Below are 11,746 nucleotides of genomic sequence, written 5' to 3'. Positions count from 1 at the left end.
TTTTTAAAAGTGTTTTCGTGTTGTCTTGGGAGGTTAATAGTGTTAAGTTTCGGCAACGCAACACTTGGCCCATCTACCTTGGGGGAATGCCTTTCGGGAGGCCTTTTTAAAGGTTATTGGCCCCTATTCAGGCGTTAGACGTGGGGAAAACCCGGAAAACTCCACGTGGCCAGCCCATTCGGGTGAGGCGCAAAGTCCCGCGATTGAAGAGTTCCAGTATCTTTTGAATATGTTCTGTTAACGTTAAATGTAATAATAAAAATAAGATAACCACATTTTCCGTATTTAATTAACAAAAGTACAGTTTTTAAACTTTTACAGCAATAGAGATTTAAAACGACAATTTAATAAAGGAAAATATTTATTAATTAAAGATTTTTTTCTATACAGTAGATCCCCCTATAAGACGGTAGATACGTTCCGTTCTTTATGAATCAATTTTGTAGGAATCATAGTGTTCTATGGGGGTCGACTGTATTATTTTTCGTTACTAAAATTAATCGATTCTAGACTAATTCGACTNTGGAGATTACATATGATTATAATAGAACTGAAAAATTTGTATATGCCTGTGCCTTTTCTATGTTTAGATATTTTTAGATACATAAATGCTTAATGTTATGTTACATATGGCCTATTATCATATACAAGGTGTGGTAGAAAAGTAATGAGACTAATTTTTTTTGCAACAATTTTATTTTATTTTTATACATTAATGTTATCCCCTTCAAAGTAGTTCCTATGGGTAGCTATACATCAGCGGCGGCATTGTTGCCAGTTTTTGTAGCTGTGCTGGAAGGCTTTAACTGGAATCGCCTGCAGATGACGTTCTTTTGAATGGGTTTTTATCTTGGAGAACAAAAAGGAGTCACATGGACTGAGATCAAGCAAATAGGGGACCTGAGGAACAACAGAAATTCCTTTTTCTGTTAAAAACTGGTTGATGGAGATGGCCGTGTGACAGGAGGTGTGGTTATGGTGGAGCATCCAAGTGTTCGCAATGTCCAGTTTAACTCGAAGCACCCTTTTTCTGACTCTTTCAAGGAGCCCTTACTCGTTCCACACTTTCCACAGTTCTCAATGTTGAATGCCTCCCTGAGTGAAGTTTGTCTTTTTCTGCTTCTAGGCCCTCTAAAAAATGCTTTGTGCCATCGAAAAACTTGTTCTCATGATAAGGAATGTTCTCCATAGGCTCATTGCAACTTTTTGTAGGTCAAACTCACGGGTTCACCAAGCTTAACACAAAATCTGATGGCACATCGTTGCTCCAAATTTCGCTTTTCCATTTTCCGTAACGCAATACAAAAATAATACTTTACTTATCATGCTCTCTAGGATCACACAGTTACCACACAAGATTGAAACTGTTATTTAATGTCTAGGAGGGACTGATGTACAAACTGTGTGAAAGAGAAGCCTGTAGTGCTCTCTTGATTGCTCTCATGATGCCAATCTCATTACTTTTCTGCCATACCTTGTAGACTTGTCTAAAAATATTATATGATGTTAATGACATATGGATATAAAATATAGTTTATGAAATGAGGTGTACATTGTTCTCTGGCAAAATAATTGTCTGTAGATGTTGAGCATGTTAAATAATAAAATGATTCATGGATCATTGTAAATCCAGGATGGCCAAACTTTCAGGTATTTTCAAGTGAATGCTATAGGTAACTAATTTGAAAGGTACTGATTTATGTATTGAATAGGTTATAATATGTTTACAATTATTGATATTGTAAATATGTAATATTATTTATGATTTTTTGTATTTAAATATGATTTCTCTTCTGGTTTGTCATCTCCTAAAGTGCATTCTGATGCTAAAATTACTATATTATAATATACTAAAATTGAAGCCTGGCATTATGATGTCACAATAAATAATTGCTTGTTAGATATATTTGTGGCAATGTAAAGAAAATTTTAATTTATAAGTTATTGTTAAAGCTTTGTGAAATTTATTATCAATATTCAGTCTTATGAAATGTTTTCTGCATGTGACTAATTGTCCTTTAAATTATATGGCTCATTTCACAATGAAAGTATTTAGGCTAACAACTCATCAATAATTTTTTACAGCATTTAATATCAATGACTTACAATAAACACACAATCTTCTTTGATTTTATCACTGTAGTGTGATGTTTTTTTTTCCCATTATTTTGAAAGGTTCTCTCAATACTGAAGACACCAAATAATATGCTCCTAAAAATTTCAGTTGGCACACCAGAAAATTTACATCATAAATTTTCACACTTTAAAAGGTTGCCCATCCCTGTTCCAGTCACTCCTCTCCACATTCAGCCAGAATAATACTTTTTATGCAATTATGGTATTCTACAATCCATTTGTAATAAATTAGGAGGAGTTATAATCTGTCTTGTCTAATTTAATTGTTTGGATCTTTTAAGGTTCATACACAAGTCCATTCATTCTCTTTTCTTTAATTTGTATGGTTGAATTAGTTCTGGTGTTTATTAGCATTTTTTTTCTTTCTAATCTAAGTTGGTGCCTATCCAGTAGAGTTTCCTTAGACAAGATTTTCCCAATAAAAATATCCTCTATTTTCCATGTTAATTGCTGTTTCAAGTGAGTGTTTGATACTTAAAACCTAAATAAAATTACTATCATAGCAAAATTCTGTGATGATCCAAAGTGGCTTGGTGGTCGTCAAAGTCATTATCCTGTTATGAGAAATAAAAAAAAAAAAGTCACCAAAACAATTATCTAAAATTCCCAAAACCATGATATAGATTTACAATATCAGTGATTGTTACTGTTTATTTTGCTTATATAATTTTTTTTAATGAATTCTATACTCTATGAAAGTTCAATTATGCAGGGCAATCAAACAAAAAGAGAACTCTCAACAAATAGTGAAGGAATTTTATGCTGTGGTTTAGATTTGGCAATGCTGCGAGCCAGCGGTTTATGGCGAATACACATTTGAGTAAGCATAAGAGTCATGGAGAGATTGTACGTGCTTGTTAGTATTTCGACACCAGAAGGCATGTGGCAAACAACTTGAGCCAGTAAACTGCCTCAAGTTGTTTGCCACATGCCTTCGGACCAAGACGAGTGCCATCAATCCGTCAAAGAGAACTTGTTTCAGCAGACGTTTGAAGGTCAGTCTTGCCTGTGCACGAATGAAGCAATGACAAATGTTTACCTGGACATTTGATATGTCAGTATCTCTTTATTGTGCAACCTAATGACAAATGAAGAATTCTGCATGGTTTTGCCATGCTTCATTTGTTTGCATATTCAAATATGTATATGCCATTAGGGCATGGCTGGTTCAGGCTTGTAGTGTCACCACTCACTGCAATGTTTCCTAGCACTACTACTAGAAAATTCCACTTTGTTTTCATTTGATTATTTACAATCATAGTTAATGTTTTGGATTATTGGAAACCATGATTCTGAATTTATAGCAATATTTTTATTGTATAAGATTTCTTAATGGAAGATTAATGTATTTTTAAGTCTGGATATTTGTTTTGTGATTAGTATTATTCATTCACTAGAATGAAACAAGTGATGTGTGGGAGTAATTATGGATATTGTTGAATATTTGGCCATTCCTGATGATGATGATATTACCTATTGATTTATGAAGCTGTTACCATTGCTGTTATTGTTACTATGATTAATTTTGTAGTGGCTTAAATGTGTTACTTGACAAGAATTGGTGCTATGTAAAGCAATATTGCTACGAGTAGTATTGTTTCATAGTAGTAATGAATATATAAGATGTAAAAAAAAAATGGGGAAATGGGGAATTTAAAAATAATATATATATTTATTATGATTATTGCTACTACTACTATGGTGAGAACATAACATGATATGTAATTAGTACTGGTGCCATGTTATGATTGAAGTTTTTTCATCTTTAGTTCCTATAAGAAATGGTTATTTAATATATTAAATGATAATCATGGTTTCATGCTTTATGCAGTTTTATAAAGATTACTATCAAAATTGACCATAATTAAATAAATTCTTTACTTTTAGAAAAGTAAATAATTTATTTACTATGGTTACTTTTAATTAAACAAGATGGAAACTGTTAGAACTGAAGATGAACATTGGTATCTTTGTGGAAGATATAATAATTACAGTATTCAGAGAAAACTACTTGGAGGCCTGATATAGAATGTGAGTTGACTTTACAATTATTCAATTTGGAAGGCTTATTTAGTCTAGTCATCATTACAGAAACAGATGTAAAGTAATCATTACCAAATTTCATAGTAACAAATATATAAGATGTAAAAAAAAATTTTATTATTGCATACAGTATTTATATACTTTTATGCTATTTGACTCTGTATTTATTCAATTAGAACTTTGTTTAATAAAGACTTATTTGCTTTCAATATTTACTTGTTGTATTGTAAGTTATTAATACTGAAATTACCTTTGAATTGCATAGAAATTTTTACAAATAGTAAAAACTTATTAAAGTTTGCTGGAAACTGCATACACCACCACCAACAACAACAAAATGCTTTGAATTGAGTTGAAAATTTAAAAAATGTGAACTTAGATCAAACTTCAAAAGGTAATTTTTGTTTTTTTAAATAATACAAAATATTATTGTAAATTTTTATAATATGTTTTAAGATTTTAAAATGCAAAGATGGTCAATAATTCAATCACTCAATTTGATTCTTATTTTAGTAATGAAAAGTTCCGCTACCGAGAATGCCCTTTCAGATTCAGTTAGATTCCCAATCTCCCTTCTTATAGAGCAGATCCTGTATCAAGTCCTACGAAAGATATGCATATAGTTTAAATTATAAAATTGTAGTGTCTCCAGATCTGTTCAAAAGTATTCAATGGAGAAATGATTGGCCACCGTCAGAAAAACGAGCTGGGTAATTGTGTGGAGTTTCCTTACAAGAAAATACAATAAAGATGTTGTAATTGGAAAAAATTGACAGCGGGATGACTAAGTGGCTAAGGTGGCAGCCTACAGCACTGGGGGACGTGAGATTGAATCTAGAAAGCCAAGAGAAACTTCAGGAATTTTTCAAGGGGTACTCTATGATATTGCAGGATTTGTCCCATTGTTTGCTTTGCTTAACCCATAATGGGCTTGATAGAAAGGCCCTCTGCTTCAATTTTTTTCAACACAAAGTGTTGAAAAAAATTGGAAAAGTATTGCTATTGCCAGATAATGGTATTATATACAGTGAAATCTGCTGACTTAAAAAAACCAAATATCTTGAGGTAACAAAGTATAACATCAAAATCATCCCTTATGTTATCATTTGACGTTTGAATGTATATGATTAAAATGTTTCAGATGTAAATGTTTCAATACCTATTCAAAGCTAAATAATTTTAAAATTTAACCTTCAACCTATTCTAAATGTCTGAGATGATGATTCAGGTTGGAGCTATGTATGAAGCGTGCACGGTTGAAATGCACGTCTGTGTCGAGATAGGAGGCAAAACGCAGTGTTGGCCAACCCTTTCAGGATGGAATTCCGACGAGGCGGATTTTTCAAGGGCACGTTGTAACAACTGCCTATTCCAAGTTGCGGTTGGTTCTTTGATCAGTAACGGGTTTATCGTTTTTACTTTAAAAACCGGAAACGAGATTTTCCGGTTTACTAAAGTCATGGATAAACTTTTTGAAGACCTGTTTGCACTTACTATAATAGTATTAATGCCGTTAGCGGGAGTAATACTGCTGTATGTCTTAATCACTCGCGCATTTACCTTTGAAATACTTTTAATTTCTATTGTAGTGTTGTTTGTTTATCTTGCCGTCTTAATATACTTTTCGTATATTGCGAAAATTCTTTTAAACGTAAGTTTTCTCTAATTATAAGCTTCTTTCCTTCGATGAATACTTAATTATATCAAACTAATTGGTGAAGATATAAGAGAGTTAAATAGTTTATAAAATAGTTTATATTTTAGGTCTGTGCTCTGCGGAGACAAGTGATCTTTCAATTATACTTATCGTGTGTTAGGTCACTGGTTTTACTTTCCCGGCTGTTGTGTATATGTAACAAGGGAAAAGTATTGGAATCGTATCAAATTTGACCCTTCGAGCTTTTGCAAATCTCTACGTTTAGAGACCTGATGGATTCAAGATGGATCCAAAAAGTCAGAAAATCCAATTACGTAACACTTCCGACTGGTATGAGTTTTTATTACAAAACTTTTATCTTATTAAGCGAAATAAAAATTGTGTGGGCCATCATCTGTTATGCGTTTGGCCTACCAGTGGCCAAGCCGTCTTCGTACCCTGAACACAGAGAGTTCGGTCGTATGTTCGGACGGGCTGGCCACGTGACGTTTTCCGGGTCTTTTCCACGTCTGTAACGCCTAAATAGGGACCAGTTTTCTTTAACAAGACCTCCCTAGGCAGATCGTTCAAGTGTTGCATTGCCATAACATAACAAATAAACATCTGTTATACGATATTGTTATAAAAAAACTATTTATATTTTTCAATTACTATACGCTGGTAAAAAGCTTAATTTTGAGGCTAGGGACGAGTTTTATTTTTTAAAAAAAAGGTATAAATGTTAATAACGAATAACACCTTTATTAAGTCTTACCCCTTTGGAGATATGACACATGACACCCCTTTATCTCTTCATCCTTTTGACCTTTAATCACTAATTTTTTTTTTACTTTTTTTGTATTTTAGTAGTCTTTTTTTTCCTTCTTTATTTATCATTAAGGTACGAATGCGTACAGGCCTGATGCCGCGTAGCATAACCAGATTGAGAAAACAAAGGGAAGTTTATTTATTACAGCATGATTAATAATATAAAAATTATGTTTAAACAAAATCTTAACAGCCGGAAAAGTTACGCAACTCGTTCGATTTTTTAAAATTGAAAATTCAATTCGAAAGTTTTAGGCAAACATAAAGAAACTTTCTATTTATGTGTGTTTATTTTTATTTTTAATATATCATATTTCTGAGTCAAGTAGTATTTTATAAGGCATGGGCATAGACAATCGGAAGGCCGAGAGGTTAATTTGTCAGCCTACCGCTCTAGGGCCTCTTCCCTGACCAATTACACGCTCCAATTGTGGAACCAATAATGGGCTGACTAAAAAGGATTTCGTATTGTCCACTGGGCAGAGAAAATTTTAAAAAAGTATAGACCTATTGTTTTTCTTTTGCATACTCCTAAAGATTCTTGGCAGGCCGCTGGGTACAATCTGGATGGAGTTTCAGCGATAGTTCAGTTTAACGAGTGTAATGTAATTTCGGCCTTAGGTGTTGCGTGTTTTCTTTACGTTATTAATACCTAAATAGGGGCCAGTTTCCCAAAGAAAGTTCTCCCGGGAGGCATCTTCCTTCGGCAGATCGCCCACGCGTTGCGTTGCCAAACAATCCAATCTATTAGATAGACCTAAAAAATGTTGAAGGTATAAATACAAAATTGAGTTGGATTAACCCAACTGTCGATTCCGTATTATTATTATACGGCCCGACTATTATATATTAAAGTATATGATATTAAGTTTAAAAATAGATTTTCATAAAGTAAAAATTCTTAACATATAAACCAAAATATGAAAAATACTTATGAATTACATTTAATAGTGCATTACGCGTACATAAGAAGCTTCTAATGCCTGAAAGTCCATTAAGCCAAGCATTAAATGCCATTAAATATATAAACATATCAATCATATCTTTGCACCGAAAGTTGTTTTTTTAACCTAATTAATTATTCAGTGAACAAATTACAATTTACTTTGATCAGATACTTAAAACGTTTTACTCATTAAGGACGTATATAAATTTTGTTTTAATGCTTATTGCTTAGGATATACATTAATATAGCGAAATGCATTAAATTAAATTGGTGGGATAAGGACAATTTTCCAGGAGGGTAACATAGAAAACTAGACCATGTTTAAAAGCTAGACACGTGAAGAAAATGCGGAAAATTCCATGCGGTTAGGCGCGATCCAACGTTTGATTTAACGTTTTCTTCACTTTTGGGCATATTTTACCACAGAAATTGTAAACATTAAAATGGAATATTACCTTTATGATGTACTGTATCCTTATCTTAAAGTTTTGAATATTTATGGAATATTCATAAATGCAAGAAATGATCGATTGTGGGTTAAAATTTTCATAATTCAAAATTACTTCTTGTTGGTATTACTGTTTCTGTTCCTCTTTCCCGAAGAATTATCAAATAATATATCAAACCTGAAATTTATTTCAAAATTCTGCAGCCTTCCGGAATTTTGGGAAAGGTTTGGAAAAAGTTTCCGATATAGCGCTAGCTTTTTTATTATTGTTTCATCGATATTTTCCTATTTATACAATAGAAATGCCACTTCTATTAAACTGGCTATTGTAAAAGTGAATAGGGAGGTAAAATGTACCACCAAAATATATCGTAGTTTGTTACGTTTCCAAAATTTTATTATTATATTATTTACATTCATCAACTTATTGGCTAACGTTTGCGTACCGACAATTTATATTTATGGTAGACATTATTTTGGATATAATCAATCAATATTTAAGGAATATTTCTGTACCTTTCACATTATTTCGAGTAGCTTTATTGTTACCAGCATCATCTGTTACGGTTTCGGGTTTATGTGGATTCTTACGTATTTAAATGTTCATCTGGTCGAAGTATTCATTGAGGATATCGATAGAAAATTGAGCGAGAATATTCAATTGAAGAGCCAGATAGTACTTTCTGAAATGTCATCAATTTTCCGTTTTACAAAAGTAATAGATCAACTTTTCCAAGATTTAATTACATTTTCTATAATTATATTCATACCAGTAACGGGGATATATTTTCTGTATGTTTTAGTTACTCATAAATTTACCTACGAATTATTTATTACTATTACTGTAACGTTCGTTATTGGATTTATTGTATTGATGTATTTTATGTTTATCACTACAATTCCTTCAAACGTAAGTTTCTTTTATTTTGACATAATTCTTGAAATTTATATTAAAATTCCCTACCGGGTTCGAGTCCCCTCTGAGCCAAACTATTCCACAATACTGTATTTAATATTAATTAATTTATAATTACAGGTATCCTTCGTATAACACGGTATATACGTTCCGAAAAAGTACCGTGTTATGCGAATTCATTCTATACGAAACTAATAGAAAACATTACGTTCAAGAAGTTAACAAAAGTATACTACAAGTCGACCCCCCTATAACACTGTTGATTTTTCTGTTTTATATGAATTCTATGTTGTACGAGTCACTTAGATTTGTAAAATTTAAGTGACTCGTACAACATGGAATTCATATAAAACGGAAAAATCAACAGTGTTATAGGGGGGTCGACTGTACCTTGTTCAACGCTTTCTGGAGAGATACTTTGCAATTTAAATGTAGACATATTTGCCATGATGAAATTCCAAGACACACTGAAGATATTTTCGGCCCACCAGTTACCAAGCGGTTTCGTTCCCCGAACACTGGGAATTCGGTCGTGGATTCGCGCCTGGCCACGTGAAGTTTTCCGGGTTTTCTCCACGTCTGTAACGCCTGAATAGGAGCCAGTTTCCCTTAAGATGACCTTCCGGAAGGCATTCCTTCTAGGCAAGTGTTGCGTTGCGGTAACTTAATAAACAAACAAACTGAAGACATTTTCTACTCAAAAAAAGTACCAAAGCTCATCATATGGTATCTTTGCTTCTGTAAGCAACGAAAAAGTATATGCATGTAAGCTTTTGTGTAATTATCTGTTGCAGACAAATTCTAAGTATAAACTGTTACATTTCATTGTTTCTATCTTGCCAGAATGAATACGATCGTAAATCTACCATTTCACAAGTCAACGTTATTGTACAGTCAATGAATAATGCAGCAGGCTCCAGTAGTGCGAGTGCAGTACCAGGGTAGTTAAGTGTATTCTACGGCATAGTGCACAAAGTACCGAAACACTGCTTTAGTTTGGGTTTAATGGGATACGTCAACGCAACCCTGGACGATCTGCCAACTGAAGGATGCCTCCAGAAATGACTTTTTATGGAAAACTGGTCCTAACAGGTGAAGAGAACCAGGAAAATTCTACTCGCTAGTCCGTTGGGAATTTTTATTACACCCGGCTAATGCCCGGTAATAAAACAGCCGGCCGAACTCACGATGAACATGGAAAAAAGATACTTAATGCCCACAAAAAGAGAGTCAAAAATGAAAAAGATCTTTCATAATAAATATAGAAGAGGATTTTTCATTTTTTACCGAACGTTAACATATTATTTATAAGAATTACCATGAAATTTGCTTACACTCATAAAACTTTTCTTGTTGAAGAAGAAGAAGTTCTTGCTCTTGTATCCGATATCACGCTTAATGACGTACAACAAAATCAACGACTAAAAAGTATTTTTGTAATTGTAATTTATATAATAGACTAATTAAATATATTGTAATTTAATTTAAAAATGATAAAAAAATAAATCTCTTACGCTGTAATTACTTTCGTTTCTGAAATAAAAGTCCATAATGCAAAAGGAAGCTTGCTCAATCTGCAAAATGACAGTTTTAATTGTTGTAGATGTGAAAAATTGAGAAAATTTTATATACTTACCAGAGAAGGAACTTTTGATAAGAATAACGCGTATGCTATAAACATTATTAAAAAGCTAATTATTACGCATAACAGTATAAATAATTCTGAAGAAAGAGCTATGGTATATGATACATATATTGCTGCAATACTTGCCAAAGGAATGGCAATTATAATAAAAAGTGTTTGAAGTTCGTCACAGAATTTGTTTATTATGTTAATAGAGTAACAAATACTTGACGTTTTCATGAGTACTGTTGCCATGTCTACATCAGATTTCTCATCTAATTGTTTTTTCAAATATAAAATAAATGACTTCGCGTGAACATTGCAGATGTAATTATTAAGCCAAAGAAGTCCAACTCCATAGCATATTATACAACAGATAATTAAACCTCCTATGACGTAGTGGACGTTACAGAAAAGTTCTTGTGGAAACGATGTATTATTTTGATGATAATTTCTGTGAGAAATATAAATAGCATTTATAATAAACATTATGCAAAAAGTAAGAAAGCTGAAGAACAAAACGATGAAATCTTGAACATATAGCACGTTAATTGATAGATTTACGCTGTGATCTAAATCTTTTTCAATAATACTGATGGCCTTTATCATATAAGAACTATTTCTGTTATAAAAATATACGTATATTATTGGAATGCAAATACAGAAACATACAATGTATCTTAAATCTCTTCCTACTATATTCCAGAACTCTGGTATCTTACAAAGTTGTAAAATGCCAGAGAGTTGTAAACTCTTCGGTAGTATTTCTTCCGGAAAAAATACTAAAATCATTATCATGAAAATGAAGTATAATTGAATGATTATTAAAGAAAACCAGAATTTGTTTCTCTTTTTACCAATATAAATTCCAAAAATCTGCACAAGATTTAAATAAGGAAGAACGGCTTCTGAAAGTAATACCATTCTGCACAAATAGTCAAGAGATTTCGGAGGAGAATGTATTGTGGCTTGTCTGATTTGCCGAATCAAATTACTATTTGCTATTCACCAAATGCAATGCCATGATTAATCCTTGAATTATGTAATAGCAATTATCATTTAGAGCCATCAAATTCATAGCCAACCTCATACAGAAATCTCTATGTATCAATCATCATTAATGACCTTCATCAGCCATGGATGTTTAATTATAAATGTGTGGTTTATAA

At 32.4% G+C, this 11,746-nt stretch overlaps 1 protein-coding gene across 1 annotated transcript; it reads right to left on the bottom strand.

The window, feature by feature from the left end:
* Positions 1-9,311: 9,311 nt before the first annotated feature.
* Positions 9,312-11,731, bottom strand: LOC111616042. Its single transcript, XM_023357483.1, has 3 exons — positions 10,590-11,731; positions 10,468-10,527; positions 9,312-10,374 (listed from the first exon to the last, which is right to left on the bottom strand). Exons 1-3 carry the CDS (start codon positions 11,499-11,501, stop codon positions 10,255-10,257), a joined length of 1,092 nt encoding a protein of 363 aa, XP_023213251.1. The 5' UTR covers positions 11,502-11,731; the 3' UTR covers positions 9,312-10,254.
* Positions 11,732-11,746: the final 15 nt, after the last annotated feature.

Source organism: Centruroides sculpturatus, unplaced genomic scaffold, assembly GCF_000671375.1.
Source record: "Centruroides sculpturatus isolate CEXI.00-Female unplaced genomic scaffold, Cexi_2.0 scaffold55, whole genome shotgun sequence".
Classification (NCBI taxonomy): Eukaryota; Metazoa; Arthropoda; class Arachnida; order Scorpiones; family Buthidae; genus Centruroides; species Centruroides sculpturatus.
This window is presented reverse-complemented; position numbering and strand designations above follow the sequence as displayed.